The sequence below is a fragment of the Hesperophylax consimilis genome, chromosome 9 (assembly GCF_061612785.1).
Source record: "Hesperophylax consimilis isolate HC1 chromosome 9, BYU_Hcon_1.0, whole genome shotgun sequence".
In the NCBI taxonomy this organism is placed as follows: domain Eukaryota; kingdom Metazoa; phylum Arthropoda; class Insecta; order Trichoptera; family Limnephilidae; genus Hesperophylax; species Hesperophylax consimilis.
The window spans coordinates 39,151,888-39,171,564 of NC_142844.1; the positions used below are offsets into that span (position 1 = coordinate 39,151,888).

Consider the following 19,677-nt stretch of genomic DNA (forward strand, 5'->3'; position numbering starts at 1 on the left):
GCAGTCCCTAAGTTAACTCAACAACTAACTAACTCTTCAACTGAGTGTATTATTCACTCGGAAGCCATGAATATTTGTAACCTTCGCAAAGCATTAAACTAATCAATTGGCATCAACATCCTTTCTCCATTTATTTATTGTTATCAAGTTTAATTTTTAGAACTCCATTTCAATTTTAAGTTTGTCTTTTATGTGTTCTATGATATTAAGTATTATTCAATTTATAAAAAATCCGTTTATACAGGCACTTATAATAATTACATAGCAGAACTCGTTTATAAATAAACTTTGTTTTTATAAACTGAACAATACATAATATTGAATATATAAAAGAAAAACTACAATCCTTTTTTGATTATTATGTATCTGTTTTGCTGTACCCTGCAATTACATAAAGTTACAGTACAGCTGTAACTTTATGTAATTGCATATGCAATTGAAGTAAAGTATAATATGAACTTATGGTTGTAAAAATATAGTATTGTTAAATATTAGTCGTTTAGATTTACAATTTTTTGTAATATATAATTTTATTATTATCTAATAATCCCTAGTGCACTTTATTTACTTAAAGATATCTGTTTGGCAGTTGAACAGTACTGTTATTTATTTATTAACCAAGGGCACAGATATATTACGCAACTGACAAATATTTAGTCAATTTTGCAGATGTAATCTTTTAACCACTTAACCAATAACACTGGCTGACAATAGTGGCAATAACCGCCAGTGTTTGGCGGTTCTTATCTTATTTGTTTAACAGCAAACTGGAGACTTATATTAATGATTGTATGGATTGCTGTTGGGTTGACAATTTTTATCATCATTTTTACATAACTTGCAGGGATAAATCAAATTTTAAAATAATGTCGAATTTTGGTTCAGAATCTATACAAGATAATGATGGAAAATAGTCATAATTCTGTCATATTTAAAATGCAGAAAAATTTCAGAAATACTGCCAAATGTTTAGATACCTACATTATGTAGGTAAAACTTCCTCTTTATAAGTAATATATGTAAATTAGAGATGTAACGAATATTCAGTCACTACATATTCGTTTTCTGGCTTATTCGTCTATTTTTTTAATATTCGGCCGGCTACCTAATAATGAAAATCAAAACGATTTTCAATCAAAAAGTGACCATTTAATAAGAGAGTATTATGTTATTTAATGTTTAAAATCAATCAGAGGCAAATTGTAGAAAAACCAGTTTTTCTGCATTTTTTGGTAGCAAATGATTGCATTTTATTTTGTAGCAACTTCCGAAAATAGTCCCTCACTATAGACACTACTGCAAGGTGATGAAAGATTAATTTTAAAAAACTTCATTAGTTTTGCATATTTTTTAGCACCCTCACAATGGAGACTTCTAAATTAAAAAAATATTGAATTATTTAGGAGCGTGTGACATTTGTTGTTATAAATCTCTTTTAATTTTTATCTTTTCCTCCATCGCAAAACCATATTAACGGCACTTTAAACTAATCTCATTGAACTGACTCGCCCACTGTCTCTTCTACATGTGATCATCTCTACTCTACAATAGGTTGCTCGGCTGAGTAATAGAGCACTCGGCAGGTGTAATTGGGCCTTTAGAATGAAATGTCGAAAATTCAAAATGGCACTGATCAACTAATGTGATCAATAAATGTGACTAGAGTTTTAAATACTCCAACCTAAAGGTGGAGTTCCGAGCACAACGACGGTAGTGTCAGTGACGCTGCATCAGTATTGCCGGGATAGAACGATAGTATGACACTGTTATGCATTATAGAAATGTATGGGAGTGTATTCAAACACAGCGTTACTGACGCAGCGGTAGCGTGTTTAAGCACACTGCAGTGATTGATTTATAGTTTTACTTGTAAAAAATGGAGGTTTTTGAAGTTTTTATCGAGGAAGATGGTGAGTTTCTTATAACTTTGGTGTCGCAACATCCACTATTGTTTGATTTATGTTCAAAGTAGTAAATTTTTTTTTTAAAGAATTTGGAATGAAATTGTAAATTATTCACAAGAGATTCATAATAATATATTAGTTTATCTAGAAAAAATTTTTAGGAGCAAGACAAAGGAAGTAAGTCGGCATGTAATGACTAGAATCTGCCGGCAATTTTGTAATGGCCCTCTGAGGTGACTAGTTTTTCTGTGAGGCCGTGACAGTGATGCGGCATCACTGACGCTACTGATGCTATGGTTGGAACTATATCTTAATTTTCATTTTTCAAAATCCTATAAATAAAGCATCACCTACAACACATTTATAAGCAATTATCATTTTTAGTGCACTCATCTCCTTTGTGGAGAGCGGCGAGTCCTACTGGAAGGGCTATCTGTATGCCTTCCTCCTGTTCATCATCGCGGTGATCCAGACCCTAGTGCTGTCGCAGTACTTTCACCGTATGTTCCTGGTGGGGCTACGCATTCGCACGGCGCTCATCAGCGCTATCTACCGCAAGGCACTGCGCCTGTCCAACAGCGCGCGCAAGGAGTCTACCGTCGGGGAGATTGTCAACCTCATGTCTGTGGATGCTCAAAGGTAAAATTGAATAAAAAATAAATGTTATTCTCATCTTTTGCCGCTAGCACATGCGTCCTTATTGTTAGCATATTTTGACAGTTTTTTAAAAACTTGTTTGTCTCGGTGTATCCGATAAGAAAGTAGTCAATTTATAATAATCAAAATTATGATAGTGGGGTTTCATTTACTCCCGGAGATAGATTCTGCAGCCAGGGAAATCACTAGTCAACCCTCAATCCTTGGAACTGTGTAAAATGAATTTCTCATCCAAAGTAACCAATTCTACGCCTTAGTTACTAGACCTTTCTTATGCAAATACTGCGTTGCTGCATTGACAGGAATCCACCCACACTCATTGGGAAAGTTATCCTGGATTAATTCTTTGTCTAGAATCGTGCTTTTGATTGATGGGGTTCTATTAGTTCACAGACCAGAGGTGGCTTAGGTTAACTATGTTATCCTGCCCATGACTACAAAAAAGGACAGCTGCTAACAATCCATGAGAACAATTATTGTTTTTATCCGTCCACATTTCAATATTTAAAACATTATTTGTAGATTCATGGACCTCACGGCCTACCTCAACATGATCTGGTCAGCCCCGATCCAGATAGCCCTGGCCCTCTACTTCCTGTGGAACATCCTGGGCCCCTCCGTGCTTTCTGGGCTTGCAGTCATGATTGTGCTGATCCCCGTGAATGGAGTCATCGCCAACAGGGTCAAGACGCTGCAGATCAAGCAGATGAAGAACAAGGATGAGAGGGTGAAGCTAATGAATGAAGTGCTCAGCGGAATTAAGGTGATTATTAATTTTTATTTAATTGATCAATTAATAGTTACCGAAAGTAGAGCACCTTTTTGAGATATGTATCGGATTTTGATGGTTCTTCTAATATTGCATTTTAGAAGCTATTTCATTAAAAAAAACAGATAATTTTATGTCTTTTCTTCACTCTATGTTTTGACAAAATAGTTTTTTTAGGTTAGATTTTTATTTATTTATGTTATAATTAAACCCAAACTGAGACCCTTAGGATCATAGGTTCGTATTTTGTGTTAAATAAGAGAAAAAAATAAACAACCATAAAATTTACACAAATAACAATGGCCGCTAAGAGTATGATTGATTTTAATTTTAATGAAATAATTATTAAAATACATTGTTTTCCATTTCTGGAAACTGAAATACTTACTTTCCATTATTATTTAACTGATACAAAGTGTTCTCAAAATATAATGTGCAGATTAAGCATGTCCCTATTATTTTATATTGTACCTTTAGTTTTTTGTTGTATTGACAGCAATAAAAACAAGACAACTCAACACAAACAACACAGTGACAAATCCACAACTTTAAAGTGACATAAACCTAACCTAATGTAACCTGTTTAACCTAGTTTTTTTCTTGATTTGTACATATGTATATCATTTTTCAAAAGTGTGTTGATTTGTCACTGTGTTGAATTGTCCAGTTACCATTTCATGCTTACAAATTTATGTTGTATATATTTTGGTGTTTTGTATGCATATTTAGGACTAGCCTATCGTAAGAGCTTTTTAGAAATGGAACTAATGCAGCTTTAAGTGAATGTTAGCTGGCTAAGGGAAATAAGAAAGTGGCGAATTACGGTACCTGCATCGACCAACTAAGTCTAGACAAGGTGTGAATCAAAAAACTAGGTTACGAAAATGTTTATCAAAAATTTATTTGCAGTCAAAAGATTGCTAAAAGCATTGCCTTTAACCTTTTGTTGGTCCGCAAGCAGCAAATTTGTCTCCCAAGATACTATGCTTTGGAAGTGTGGCGACGGAAGTGAATGGGGAGATTGGTTATTAAATTACTCATTGGTGGGCCTAATTATTCCATCGAATTTATAAACCATGCCATCGCTTGCCAGTTGATATAACTGTGTGTACCTGGCTACCTTTTTAATATTGTATTTAAAAATATTCTTTCATATTATCTCCAGGTGCTGAAGCTTTATGCATGGGAGCCCAGCTTTGAAGAACAAATATTGAAGATTAGGAACAAGGAATTGAAAGTGTTGAAACAGTCAGCATATCTGAACGCCGCCACATCCTTCATCTGGTCCTGTGCCCCTTTCTTGGTAAGTGTTCATATTCCACAAGAGTCTGGAGCCAGTGAGGCTACGACATCTCCAATTGGGGTATGTTGTGAGGCTGAACGTAGTGGGGAGGGGAAGAGAAAGGTGAGGCAATACCTGGATATTTGCCTGAAAGTCATTTCATGCAACTTTTCAATTCTGAATGTTGGTCATTCACCAGGGCGACGATACCGAGATTAACTTTCACAATACACTACATGTTATTTTTGATTAATGAATTGTGAAACAACACAAATTAATTAAATTAAATTTAATTGTGAACGCCGCGCTGAGATCTGAACCTGCCTCCTCCTCTTACCAGTCGAGAGCCTCACCCCTCGACCACAGATGATATTATCGATACTTAATTTAATTCAATGGTTAATGACTGGAATCACTGCATTTATGTGAATTGATTGCAGATTGCATTCGTCTCTCTAAATCTCTTCAATATAATGGGCATGTCTATCAATTTGCTGCCATTATTTCTAGTACACTAAGGCTGATTTTAGTGTCACACTCACCGTCAGCGCTCATAGATCAGCGCGTAGTTCGTCAGCGCTGAGGCTCAGCGTGGCTCGTTTCAGTATCGTACTGACCGCCTTACTGTACAGTCGAAGACCAAAATGCGGAGTGTATTAGTTATTGCTGCTTTGTACTACCTATCCCAAAAAAATAAAAACCGGCGACGACGAAGACTCCATGTTCATCCATTGATTGAGCAGAGAGCCGTTGCTGGAGACTTTGTCTTGTTATATGGCGAACCTCATCGATAACTCAACCTGTATCCACTTCGCGATTCGCCATGACTGTACACGCGATGACATCTGCTCCGCTTGACACTAGAACGCTCGCTGAAAGAAGAGGCGCTCATGCGATCGTCAGCGCCGACAGCTACGCGGCGCCGACGCGCGATGCGTACGGCCGCGTAGCCATCAGCGCTGACCACCTTGCGCGCTGATAGCTACGCGTCATTCTAAAACGCTTCCTAGAAGTTCATATATCTCGACCATCAGCGCCGACAGTGCGCGTTTTGTCGGCGTGACACTAAAATCAGCCTTATTGTTATTAATAACAATTTATTGGCATCTTGGAGGAATGCCTTCTCTAGTACATACAGAAAGTTAGCATAAGTTTTAATATTTTTCTCTTAGATTTTATGCAAAGACTTAATATATGATTTAAGATTTTCACGGCCAAAAGTATTTTTTTATTTGTTTTTGGGGTGTTATGCCGTGTTGCGCTAACTCCTTCTTTAGCCAACGTTTCGGACAGCATTGCAGTGTCCATCATCAGGGCAGATGTGTTATTTGAGGTTGTGTTAAAATGTGAGCTTATGTATGAGATTGTGATACCGTGTTGCCAGCTCCAACCCTCTGAGCTAACATTAACGTATCATTTTTTATTTAAAGTGGTTTTCTTCGTTTAGCTCTGGTGTAGCCGTCAATTACCGGATACCAAGAACTATTGAGCTTAGCTCCATCGTCTCTATTAATGTTTACGGGATTTTTATGAATTTCAATGGCCTCCGTAATCAGCCGTGCTCTATAAGTTTTGGGTCTCCCCAGGATTTCAGGAACAAATCCAAAGTAATGCCCGTTGTCAATCAAATGCTCGGCAATTGCCGTATATATAATAATTCTAATTTACAGAATGATAATCTGCAACATGCATGATTTATTATAACCTCTGGAAAGGATTGTCATTTATTGAGATAATTTCTTCTAAAAAAATCTTCTTAGAATTTTAGGAAACACTAAATATATAACTATTGTTTTGAATGACGATAATAAACCCATTGAGTCTTTTGTGTCCCTTTGTACACAGTGCACGGACAGGAGTATTCTTGTGTACTTTAAGGCACAAGCTGATACAAAATCATAAAGATTGTTCTGTCTCCTTTTGTATTACTGCGAAATATATGATTTAAGCATTGTTCGAAAGTGGCAACACCACGCTTTGTATTTTCATTTAAAAGTATACCATAAGCAATTCCTAATAATTATAATATATTCCAAAAGGTCCTCGACGGTAAGCTTTACAAAAAAGCAATCTGTAAGCGATAAAACAACTAACAAAATTCAAAAGAGTTTTTCACCTGCTTTCAAAAAACAGTATTTCATTTTGGGTTATGTTCAAAATCAGCGAATCTATTTCATAATTAATGTCAAACAGGAATATTTCTAAATAAATCATGAATCTGACAGATCTTTTAAAGAAACTTCACTACAAAATCTCAAAAGAACCCGGGGGTTAGTGGTTATATTTTTTTTAAATATCACCAACTTGTATATCCCATCCACTCAAGTGATTTTTGGCATATTATGGCAAATTAGCAAAAAAAAATTTGAGCGATCGCAGCGAAGGACAATTCGGGAAGGGAACAACTCGTATGAACTCACAGAAATTGATCTATCTCCCTTATTGTTGTGGTGAGAAATTTGATCTAAACGTTGTTAGAAAGAGAAAACACCATGCTTTATATTCAAATCTAGAAGTTTACCACGGTAGAATTAAAATCTGCACCTTTATGGAACCAAATGTTCCAACCGCAATTTGAAATTTGAGCATTTGTGAATTTTTACTAATTATTTTTATATGAAACAATAAAAAAGTGATAGTAATGTTTATAATACATTTGTCTAATAAAATAAGCAAGCTTTTTTTTTCGTTTTTTAGTAATTTTAGTTACAAAAAATTTAAAAAGAACAATTTAATTTTTTTTATTGTATTCTTTCAAAATTTTAACATTTCATAAAACATATTATGTTTATTTTAATTTTATTAAAAAATAGTTTTCAGTTTTCGGATACATTCAGAAATATTCCATTTATTTGGATTTTTGCAAAGCGGAAATATTCCGACCTAACAGAATAGGCCTGAGGAGTTGGATTAGAGTTGAGTTGATTGGTTTTAAACCGCAATAAGCAGTTCATATGTTTCCATATTAATATTTTGAGGAATGAGATTAATTAAATAATAAGGTTAATGTATTATATACAACCAATCGCTTGAGTTGATGTACCTACCACCAAAGATATATTTTGGTTGATGGTGACTTCACAGCAAGCTAACAATACAAATACATTGGGTTTTCAAGTGACTGAAAAAAAAACTTCTTATCTTGGAGAACTTTGTTCTTACTTTCTTGTCCTCTTCTTATGATCCAAAGTAGGCAATTTTTTATTTCAGTTTTCTAAGAACTCAATAAACAAACCTTATTTTTTGAGAACCTTATATTCAGGCTTCACTGTGTTATTTTAAGGCCTTTAAACTGTCGATTATAACATTTTGTTTCCCTATTTAGGTGCTGAATTTTTCTATTTTTACATGCCTATTATTTAAACTGTGATTTCTTTTTGTAAGGTCACCGTTTTAACTTTAGTGACTTATTCATTCGCCGCTGAAGAAAATGTACTGACCGTCCAGAAAGCGTTTGTGTCTCTTACCTTGTTCAACGTAATGTACATGCCCCTCAATTTGCTGCCAATCCTAATTGTTTACATCATGGAGGTATTTACTGTCACAGTCAGTTGTTTCCGCGGATTGGAATCATCAAATGATGGCTGATAGTCTCTTCCAAAGATCATTCTTATCTCTTGTCTTTTCCCTTTTCAGAAATCTCTCCTCTCTGCTTATTCATGTTAATGCTTATTCTATAACAATTCTACAACAATATTTCTTGTGGTTTCTTCTACATGCTTTCAACATGCCCTATGAAAAGTAGTTCATCTTCATCTGCAGATTTGTTATTTTACAGTTGCCAGCTTCAAAGTTTGTAGTTTATTTGTCATAAATGTTCTGAAAGATTGGTATCCAAACATTAAAATTTTCTGTAAAATTCTTGATGAAATGAACACATAAATTTTCTCCTGTAAAGTAGGCTAACAGATTTGCTGATAACTGCTGTGGTTTCTGTACATGGGGCGTGTTATTATACTATCAGTTAATCCTCAAGCAGGTGTTAATTGGAATGGCAAATAGTAAAGATTTCTGAAAAGCTTCTTCTTGTATGGTGAGGGTAACCCCAGAGAACTGGAGTCTATCACCTTCTCACCTGTCTCCCTTCCTCTAGGTATCTCTGGTAACCTTTGCCACCTTTGTGCTGGTGGACCCGGCCAATGTGCTGGACTCCAAGATAGCCTTCGTGTCTCTTTCGCTGTTCAACATCCTCCGATTCCCTCTGTCTATGCTGCCCATGATGATTTCTAACTTAGTCCAGGTAAGCACTTGGTAGAAGCTTCCCCACCGCTGGAGACATCCCTAAAGAATACCTGGATAAGTCTTTCTATACCAATTAAACAACCATTTATTTCAATTTCTGTGCAAACTCTAGAAGTGATGTTTGGCACAGGTTGTAATGTTCAGTTATGATGCTTTTTGCCCGTGCTCTAATCCTGTCAAACTAACATACAACAAATAAGAAGAAAACTGAGCCCGCCCTCTACAGTTTATCAGTGACCTACATTTGCTGTGGCTTAATTTTGGTCAATGATTGTGTCATTTTTGGTATCAGAACGGCTTATCTAAGTATTTTTTATCGATGGCAGAGAATGACTGGCATGGCACCTAACCCACATGACAAGTGTGCCCATGTTCTTACGCTACCTGTTACTAATTCATTGCTAGTCTTGTTAATAACAACATTAAACCCATTTCGGAATGGAACATTTCCGCTTATGTATTTAGAAGTTTAAGGTTAATAAATTAATCCCTGTTTCATTACTTAGAAGTCATTGCTGCATCTTGTAGAGTATGCAAAACATTTAGTTTCATGGTCATTATTATATTGAAATTTATTTATTTGTAGATGTATACATATTTATGAATCTTAATCTAAAATTAATAATTAATTTGTCTTTTAAAAAATGATAACTATTGTATTTTTGTTATTAATAATTCATTACTAACTAAATAAACATTTGAATAAGAAAAGTGTTTATTTTAGTATGAACTGTGTTGTTCTACACTAGTGTAAATATATTACATTGCCATTTCACACGAGTCCTTGGGAAAATAACTTGCCAAACATACAGATTTATAATGCTTATTTTGAGGGGCTATATATAAACAATATATTATGTTTATTCAAGTTTAGTTTCTTGTAAATATTGTATGTTTGTTTCTAATAGCTTTGATTTCTTGTTGGGTAAATAACCAATTCAAAATCAATCTACTTGTACAGAGACTGATATTTTTTATGAAATTTCAGACATCCGTATCTGTTAAAAGGATTAACAAATTTATGAATGCTGAAGAGTTAGACCCCAACAGCACTGAGCATGACAGTTCTGAAGGTAAGATCAATAGTTTTAATACATGTTGAAATACCAAAACCTTTGTTGGTTACTTCCACAAAGACTTTCAGAGATGTCAGACATTACATTTTTGCATGTTACCAATTATGTATATTGTTAATAAAAAAAAATTGTCAAGTGTTGGATTCATTATTCCAACTTTTAATATGTATTGGCTATTCTTGTATTTTATTATGTTCGCAGACATTCTGGAAGTTTAAAAAAAAAACTGACTAATAAATCTAACTTATTAATATCTGTGACTAGCTGAAATACCCTGCGTTGCCCTGGTTTTACACAGAGTTTTTCCAAATCTGATGCAGATAGTAATTTTCCTCTTATGTTGAACATAAAATGTGTGCAAAATTTTATCAAGAAGTATCAAAATTCTGCTTTAAACGGTGGGAAAAGGGAATGGAGGGTGGTTTTTCGAAATCTCATTTAGACCCCTCTCTTGTTTTGAAGGTTAAGTTTTGCACAATTTCATCAATCTCATAATAAAACTGTAGATTTGCATGACAACCAAAGCCAAACTGCTCGCCTGCCTTCATAGACACTTTATATAAATAGATAGATACCATTATTTGTAAGATACATTAATTCTTTGTAATTCTGGAATAAAATTATTATTATTATTTAAGTCAACATTCCTTACCAGTATTATACTACCGTTGGCTGTTAAAAAATCCCCATTCACGTCTTAGTCCATTCGCTGACGGTAAGGATTGAGCACTTTGCGTGTCATTCCTGACCTTGCGAAAACCTGATAAAAGTATCACAGTAAACTGCGCCGCCCACCGTTACCTTAGTTTAGCGAACTTCGCTTTCCTGCCCGGTGTGGAGCCGCGCACAGTATATTTCTTCCTTACCAGACCATTAGCGAATGGGCTTATATTTATTTGTGTAAATGAAATCCTCAGCACGGAGATCCAAGTATCCAATATTGGTTACAAAAAAAAGAAGATAATAAAACACTTATTATTATTTGTGAGAATGTTTTACTTTACTTTTATTAAGTAATTTGGCTGCTAAAATTTACATAATATCTTGTGTTCAGCCAATCCCCTCAGCATCGAGAATGGTAGATTCTCTTGGGGATCCGATGAACCAGTCTTGAAGAACATCAACATCAGCATTCCCGCTGGTTCCCTCACGGCAGTGGTGGGAAGCGTCGGCTCCGGTAAGAGCTCTCTTCTCTCCGCCTTTCTCGGGGAGATGGACAAGCTGTCCGGGAGGGTCAACACCCTCGGATCCATCGCCTATGTGTCCCAGCAAGCCTGGATTCAGAATGCAACCCTGGAGGACAATATTGTGTTTGGAAAGACTGGCAACAAGGCTATGTATAACACTATTGTGGATGCTTGCGCTCTTAGGCCTGACCTGGACATGTTGCCCGGTGGAGATCAAACTGAAATTGGAGAGAAAGGTACTTAAAGACACTTACTTTAACTATTTTAAATACAATGAAACTCTCTTATAAGGTTCTCCAAGCTACAGGAAAAAAATTAAAGGGACCGAAAAAATTAATTCTAGATTTTAATGTACATAAAGAAATTATATTCTTAAAAATAAATTTACCGATAACTTTATATATTATAGCTGTTTTCTTTATTTCTAGGTATCAACTTGTCCGGCGGTCAGAAGCAGCGCGTATCTCTAGCGCGCGCCGTCTTCTTTGACAGCGACATTTACTTCCTGGATGACCCGTTGAGTGCCGTGGACTCGCACGTGGGCAAACACATCTTTGAGAACGTCATCGGCCCCGGGGGGCTGCTAAAGACCAAGACACGCATCCTCGTCACCCATGGCATCACCTACTTGCCTGAGGTGGACCACATCATCGTGCTCAAGGACGGAGAGGTGTCTGAGTTCGGGACGTACAAGCAGCTTCTGGAGAAGAAGGGTGCCTTTGCTGACTTCCTGCTGCAGCATCTGAATGAAGTTACAGATTTGGGAGAGACTGGTAAATTTCTTTATTATCTTACATTTTATTTGTCGCATACTTTCAAACCTCGTGTCGCTACAGTAGAGCTAACTGAGGGAGCTAGTAGGACTATCATAAGGATGTTATCATCTCAGAAGACACATTAAGCCATTGGATGTTTAAAACCCACCCCGCTGACATTCATTATGGCCTGGGCTACTGTCAAATGAATCATTAGCACTAGGGGCCTCTGGTCAGATGTTTTCACATGCTAGATGTCTCAGTTTCAATAACACTATTACTGGCTTTGTTTCATTAGGCTTTACTATATTAAATTAATTATTTCATTTTCATTTTTAGAACTTCTGGAGATCAAGCAACAGTTAGAACACAGTTTGGGCGAAACTGAATTCCTGAACAAATTGCAGAGGGCCAGATCCCTGTCAGAAAGTGCGTCGGAAACTCCTTCAGAAAAGAAATCAATGAGCGGTATGTATTCCTGCATAATTCCTATTGAAAGAGTATGCATGTCAACCACCTATTAATAAGGTACCAATATGTCTTGATAAATAAATCTTTTATATCTTTATATATATTTAATTTTGTTGTTTGCAATTGGTAGTGGAACGTGGCTCCAGTGTTAGGAAACGAACCCCAGAGAAGACCCCTGATGGTTTGCCTTCCAAAAAGAATCAAGCTTCTGAAAATAAGATCATTGAAGTGGAAAAGGCTGAAACTGGAAGTGTAAGTATTTTTTTGATAATTTGTTGATTTTATTTGCCTTGTGTTAGTTTAATGAATCAACAATTTATTTTTTGTTCAATACTGATTTGAAGCTTAAGTTAATTTCTGGAAATACAGTGAAACTCTCTATAAGGTTTACCAAAAGACCGGAAAAAAACTTTTTATTTAAGGTTGTGGAAAAACTGAAACAACAAAACTTCTTCAGCATGAATCTTCTGATTGGTAACTTCTTGAACAACTTTCACTGTACATATATGTAATCCGCCTATTTTGGAAGAGATTAAATTGTACATGCTAACAGGTATACAGTAGAACCTCGTTAATTCGAAATCCACGGGACATCAAAAATCAAATTTCGAATTAACGAATTCCCACGTAATTCGAAATTTTATGAAAAAAAAATACGCCGAAAATCGATTTTCTTGGCCGCCTCTTCAAATCCGGGTGGTATTTTAGTTGTAAATTCGTATTAATACCAATTATTTCTTTATTTTCGCGGCCGATTACCGTAGCGGCGGGCCCTTTAAATTCAGATATTCGCAATAAATTCGTAAAAATGCTATATATTTACGCGTAAATCGAGATTTCGCTGCCAATTTCGGTCGCGGCCTACCCTTTAAATTGAGATATTCGTAAAAATACGATATATTTCCGCGTAAATCGAGATTTCGCGGTAATTTTCCGTAGCGGCCGGCCTTTTATTTCAAATATCTGAATTTAAATTCGTAAAAATACGATATATTTCCGCGTAAAACGAAAATTCGCGGCCGTATTCCGTCGCGGCCGGCTCTTTAAATTCAGATATTCGAAATAAATTCGCAAAAATACGATACATTTCCGCGTAAAACGAGGATTCGCGGCGTATTCCGCGCGGCCGGCTCTTTAAATTCAGATATTTGATGTAAATTCGTAAAAATATGATATATTTCCGCGTAAATCGAATTTTATCGACAGTTTTTCGTCGCGGCCGGCCTTTTAAGTTTAGATATTTGAAGTAAATTCGTAAAAATATGTCATATTTCGGCATGGATCGAAATTTTTCGGCCAATTTCCGTCACGCCGTATTTTTTCAACTCGGATATTCGAAGTAAAGTTAGTAAAAATACGATATATTTCCGCGTAAATTGAAATTTCGTGTCCGATTTCCGTTGCGGCGGGCCCCTTAAAATTCAGATATTCGAAATAAATTCGTAAAAATACGATATAATTATGCGTAAATCGAGATTTCGCGGCCGATTTCCGTCGCAGCGGGCCATTTAAATTCAAATATTCGAAATAAATTCGTAAATATACGAAACATTTACGCGTAAATCGAAATTTCGCGGCCGTGTTTCGTCGCGGCCGACCCTTTAAATTCAGATATTTGGTGTAAACTCGTAAAACTACTACATATATCCGCGTAAAACGTATTTTTTCAGCCCTTGAAGGGCTCGGATATTCAAAATAAATTTGAAAAAGTACGACATTCTAGTGTAAATCGATTCAGATTTACAAAATAATAATACTAATTAGGACGATGTATAACCACGTAAAAATACATTTTTTGGCGTTTTACCGCCACGGCTGACTTTTAGATTCAGATTTACGAAATATTATGATTTATTTTCGCAAAAATCAAATTTTTTCGAATTACACAAACAAATTTTCGTGCGCGGACAAAAATAAATTTCGAATTACGAATTAACGAATTTCGAATTAAAAAAAAAATTGTATGAAAAATTTTTTCTGCGGAAATTTTTTTGGCGAAAATTTCGAATTACGCGTTTTTTCGAATTATCGGGGTTCGAATTAACGGGGTTCTACTGTACATACTCATGGGAGATCTCATGCACTTTTATAAGCTCCGAAAGGTAGGACTTCCACTTATCAGAACGCGCCAGTCAACAGGGCTAGTCAACTGTTTAACAATACTGTATTGACGATTGACATTTTCAACGTCGCTTACAAACAATTTATCTGTTGATAGGTTATAATCGAACATGGCCATTTGCAGATGTTCTGAAAATATATTTTTACGCAATTATTTTAAACGTAACACGTTTTCGTTCCCCGAAGTGTAGAAAAACACATTATTTATTTATAACCTAATTTTATTTTGTGATAACAAAATAGAAATCCTTTAAACTTTGCATCGAATGTGTGAGCGCTGTTTTGCGGCTCATGCGGAATTTGGCTCTTAAATCTTCGATATATGTACTACCAAACCATTTCTTATTTACTGTGTATTTTCTACATTTGCAATCTCTGTATTGAACTATTTTATGGAGACTATGAAAAAGAAATAAATTAGTTTATTTTCTTTTGTGCAGGTAAAATGGAATATTTACTCTCACTACCTGAAGAGCATTGGTCTGGCACTGTCCATAGCCACCCTTGTGATGAATCTGATTTACCAAGGCTTCTCAATTGGATCCAACGTCTGGCTATCCGCTTGGTCTTCTGATCCTGAATTGGTAAGCTTCAACATTATGTTAATGATTTTTGTTTTGTACTTTCTTCTTGTAGTGCCATTTCGAAGGTGTTGTGGTCTTCTGCAGTTTGAAAAAGATAAAGGGTATCCCTCCCGGTTCAATTTCAAAAGATCCTCGGCCACGACAATTGCTGTTGTGATTTTGCAATGTCTTTCTTCTTTTCACATTAATTAGAGGAACTTAATTTTTCGTTACTAAACTACATGTGAACTTAAATATTCTAGATTGTGAATGGTACAGCCAATACAGCAAAGCGAGACATGTATTTGGGAGTGTATGGTGCAATGGGACTTGGACAAGGTATTTATTCTATATTTTAAAAGTCATCAATAATTATAAGAATCTTTTAAAATATTTTATTTTGCATTCAAATGTAACATTTAACTTTCTCATGTCCAATTTTATTATATTGGTGACAGTACTACTTATTGTCTTTTATTGCTTTATTTTATTGTCTCAAGAAGAGTAAAAAAAACATCTTCATTGGTGTGGAAAATAATTCTGCAATAATTTTATCCCAATCATTTACTATACCCCTCTGTCGAGCACTGACAATTATTTGTCCCTCGTTGCCATGCAAGTAAATAAGGATGTTCGATCATCTTACAATTTATTTCAGAACTACAAAAGTATAGCTAAAACAATATTGTACTGAAGAAATATGACTGCTCCAAATATTTTTTTTAATAGAAGAACAGCTCTAAAAATATTTGGTTACAAGCTATAGTCAAAAAACGTCATTCATATTTTATACATTATGGTCAGTTTTATTTAAAATGTAATAACCCCCTACTTCAAAAAAACATAAGCACATGACTATGAATTATTCTAAGATATAAACAATCTTTTGATTGTGTTTTTGGTTTGTGCACACTTCGGGGTAGAGAGTTTAGAAACTCATGTCATGGCATTGGCACCCACAAGCTTTTTATCATCTAACATATTTTACTAATTGCCATCTCTCACCCTTGCACATCTCTCATCCTCGCACATCTCTCCAAATAACCATATTTTGTATTTTCACATTTATATTTTTGACTCTATGCCTATTTGATATTTTTTATATTAAAATATTTTGAAAAACTATTTTAAGTAAACTATTTTTAAATATTTATGGCTGTTGGATTTTACCATTCCACTTAACATCTATTGTAACAAAACCGTTTTTCTTACTAATTTCTTGACGTGTAATGCCTGAGCTGTACAAAACATTTGTGGTGTTTAATTTCAAACACTGCTAGAGTAGATTTTTTTTTCAAATTACATCTTGTATTTGATTTGTCACCAACTTTTTTGAAAATCATTCAAAAGTTTCAATAATATGATTGTTTGTAAAGGATTAACACCTGTCTTGAATGTTTCCTCTTTCAAAACTCTTCTTGAGCATTTTGAAATTTAACACCACTAAGTTATAATTCAATACAACAATATCCAGTATTTAATTCAATTTATTATATTTCACATTATTATAATATAATATTATGCTCTCCAACTACCATCTTACTATAAACTTTCTCATCGCTATGTTTTTTTATATTGGTCACAATTGAAATGTTGAGTTTGTTTGCTTATAAAATACTGTTTTGTTTTTGTTGTAGTACTGTATGTTTGTATTTAACCTTGGTAAATTTATTTAGTCATGTTTGTATGCTATCAGTAAGTACCTTGAACAAAGCTTTTGTTAAATTTTTAAAATGTTCACTAAAGTCACTCGTAAAATATGTAAGCACAACGATTTTTTAATGTAATTCTTAATTTTATCCAGTTAAAAGTCATCCAATGGGAAAAATGTATTTTCAAATAAGTTTTAGAATAATCTTTTTATTGTTTGGTTTCACGTTTCTCCTAAACTACTGTTATGCTGGTCATGTACCATAGATCCTTAAATGTTTTTTACACTTGGATATTTTTCATTTCCTTGTACGTTGTTAGACAAATTGTGAATGTTGTAATAATTTTTTATATATGCTGGGCAAAGCCTTGAACAATATTATATATCTTACAAATAGTAGTATTATTTTGTGGTCAATGCAACATTATATATTGTGGTTAAATTATACCATTATAATATACCAAATAATAATAACCATTAAATTATACCTAATGGTACCATTCTCAAAGACTTTAGTGTTTAGTTTAGGCATTTGGTTGTAAACAGCAAGAAATGACCAATATTTTATCATAACTTGATGCAAGGATGTTACATACTACATACTTTGCATGATTTATTTTCATAAATTTCTGTTTTTTTATAATAATTTGTTGATATTTATTGTTTCTGTTTTTGTTACAAACTTTGTGATGCCATTTTTTTAAAAGCAACATGACTTTGCGGTATTTGTTATTGACTCATATTTTGAAAGTTTGTTTTGTATGGTACCACCATCTTCAACAATGCAATCCTTGCTTACTAATTGGCTTTATGGCTTAAATGAGGGCTTGTTTTTAATCTCACTTCAATATCAACATGTTAATGGTGATTTTTTTTTTAAAACCACACTTGGTGTTATTATATTTGACTCAATGTTGAATTTAGCACTGCCGGCTATGTTTCAACACTTCACTAACTAGATGCCTTAGAAATATTATCTGAAATATATCCTCAACCTGTAAAAATAGTACAGATTTACCTGTAATACATGATGTACTTCTTTTGAATGACCTTAAAAATGAGTAAATCGCTCCTCTTCTACAAGATTTGCTTGACTCCGAGTCACAGAGTTTAAAGTTTAATTTTGTCTTATGATGTAAGATATATGTTTCACTGATCGGGCTGGTACTGTAATACTTGACAAATCTCACTTAGAGGCAACTTACGCTTAGGTCAGCTTGGTCTGATGCATCAAATAGACTCCTTGATCCCTCTCGTGTGAATGTTGTAATGTTTGGGGACAGGTCATTCAATGCGCTGGATTCGTAATCTTGGATTACTTCCCATTTAGTTTGAAGTCAGAAACTAGCTTTGAAAACTTTGAGAGTCGATTGAAAACACACTTTTTAGAAAGGGCTGCATTGTAAAGTGCCCTCGATGTGATTGTAACACCAAAGGGCGCTATATAACTTTGGCTAAATATAATATTAAATGGACATTGTGGTTCAGTGTTAACGGTGTCCGTATCGTCCCTGGCGCTTTACCTCGGCACGCTGGACGCGGCGGCGCTGATGCATGGTTTGATGCTCCGCACAGTGCTGAGGGCTCCGTCCACCTCCTTCTTCGATGTCACGCCTGTGGGCCGCATCCTCAACCGCTTCAGCAAGGACGTTGACGTGCTGGACAACGTGCTGCCCATGACATTACGAGGATGGGTCTCTTGCTTCTTTGCGGTAGGGGGTTTATTAAAAATTAAATAATTATATTCCTATCGTTATATGGCGGTTCTCAGCATGTAGGAGGTAATATCCTGTTGCTGTGACCTCTTTTGTAACACAACATTTATAAGGAAGTGGTTACAATTTTAGAATCACAATTAATTCAACAGCTTATTTCTAGATAATTGTCCTTTAACTTGTTTGCTGCTAACTGTTCTCACCGGGACATTTGGGTTTAGTTCATTTTACATCCTTAAAATTGAATGGCAGCGAACCTGTAAAGCTTGTTACATAACTTTTTTGTTTGTACTGAATTCTTTGTGAAATGATTTCTAATAGGTAGCTAAATTCTTAAAATTTTGATCTATTGCCAATTTCTATCGATAATTTACTGTGGCACTGGGTTTCTTCTAAACCTAGTATTGAAATATAATTTTCTTTCCAAATTATTCCCATTTTATAATTCTTACTAAGTTCATGTCTACCACGGAGTACGTAGTAATTGTGCAATATTTAGATCATGGTGCGCTTGTCCCTGCGATCAGCTGTTGTAGTTTATCACATGATCCGGGCTTGGTAGACATTAAATTAATAAGTACTCATCAGTTTGTGTTCCTTAAGTTAACACTTTGTAATTGATTCCATATCCATCTTTTCCTGTTCTATTTTGTATTTACAATCTTTTCTATGGTGAAGCAATTTTTTTTTAATTATTGGAATTATGGTTAACGATTTTAATGTTTTGTTCTTGTGCTTTGTTTTATTTTGTGATTAGGAAATTTTTTATATTTACATACTTGTCATATATCTTTACATTATTGTTTACTATGTAACTTATCTACTTTATTGGTATAGCTTAAAATAGTTATTGTTGTCACTGGAATGTTTGAATAAATGATTACTTATTCAATATAAATATTACCGTTTTGTTTTGATCGTATTAAGATACATAAAATATATCTGTGAAAATACTTTTAAGCTTACTAATAATAAGCCCATTGTTATTACAAATTTGATCTATGTCCACTGTAATTAAATTTGACTAGTAAATAAGTAATCACTCATAACTTTGCACTGCACATTCATGTATTATTTGTTGGCACTTACTCCTAGTTATTGGTTATTATTTAATGTACTTAATGGGTTTGGTTGTTGCATGATAGTCAGTAAGCGTACTTACATTTGTGCTGTTTTAAATTCTGTTACTCTATGAACTTATGTATACCTTTTCTGGCTTCTTCCTGTATTTTCCTGTTAAAATTTATTTTTATTTTATCAAGTTCTAATAATGTGCTTTATTAT

General features: G+C 34.6%; 1 protein-coding gene across 5 annotated transcripts in view; it reads left to right on the plus strand.

The window, feature by feature from the left end:
* MRP (Multidrug-Resistance like Protein 1) overlaps positions 1-19,677 on the plus strand; it is an 82,603-nt gene that overhangs the window by 37,793 nt on the left and 25,133 nt on the right. For 2 of the 5 annotated variants that reach the window (XM_089635955.1, XM_089635954.1), the window contains exons 6-16: positions 2,289-2,543; positions 3,084-3,324; positions 4,496-4,633; positions 8,706-8,852; positions 9,843-9,927; positions 10,985-11,353; positions 11,546-11,890; positions 12,212-12,340; positions 12,474-12,595; positions 14,905-15,048; positions 15,291-15,366. In XM_089635955.1, coding sequence (XP_089492081.1) covers positions 2,289-2,543; positions 3,084-3,324; positions 4,496-4,633; positions 8,706-8,852; positions 9,843-9,927; positions 10,985-11,353; positions 11,546-11,890; positions 12,212-12,340; positions 12,474-12,595; positions 14,905-15,048; positions 15,291-15,366 — 2,051 coding nt within the window. Of the gene's footprint in view, positions 1-2,288; positions 2,544-3,083; positions 3,325-4,495; positions 4,634-7,996; positions 8,144-8,705; positions 8,853-9,842; positions 9,928-10,984; positions 11,354-11,545; positions 11,891-12,211; positions 12,341-12,473; positions 12,596-14,904; positions 15,049-15,290; positions 15,367-18,166; positions 18,398-19,677 lie in introns of all 5 variants that reach the window. The other 3 variants (XM_089635953.1, XM_089635956.1, XM_089635952.1) reach the window with 3 other exon arrangements.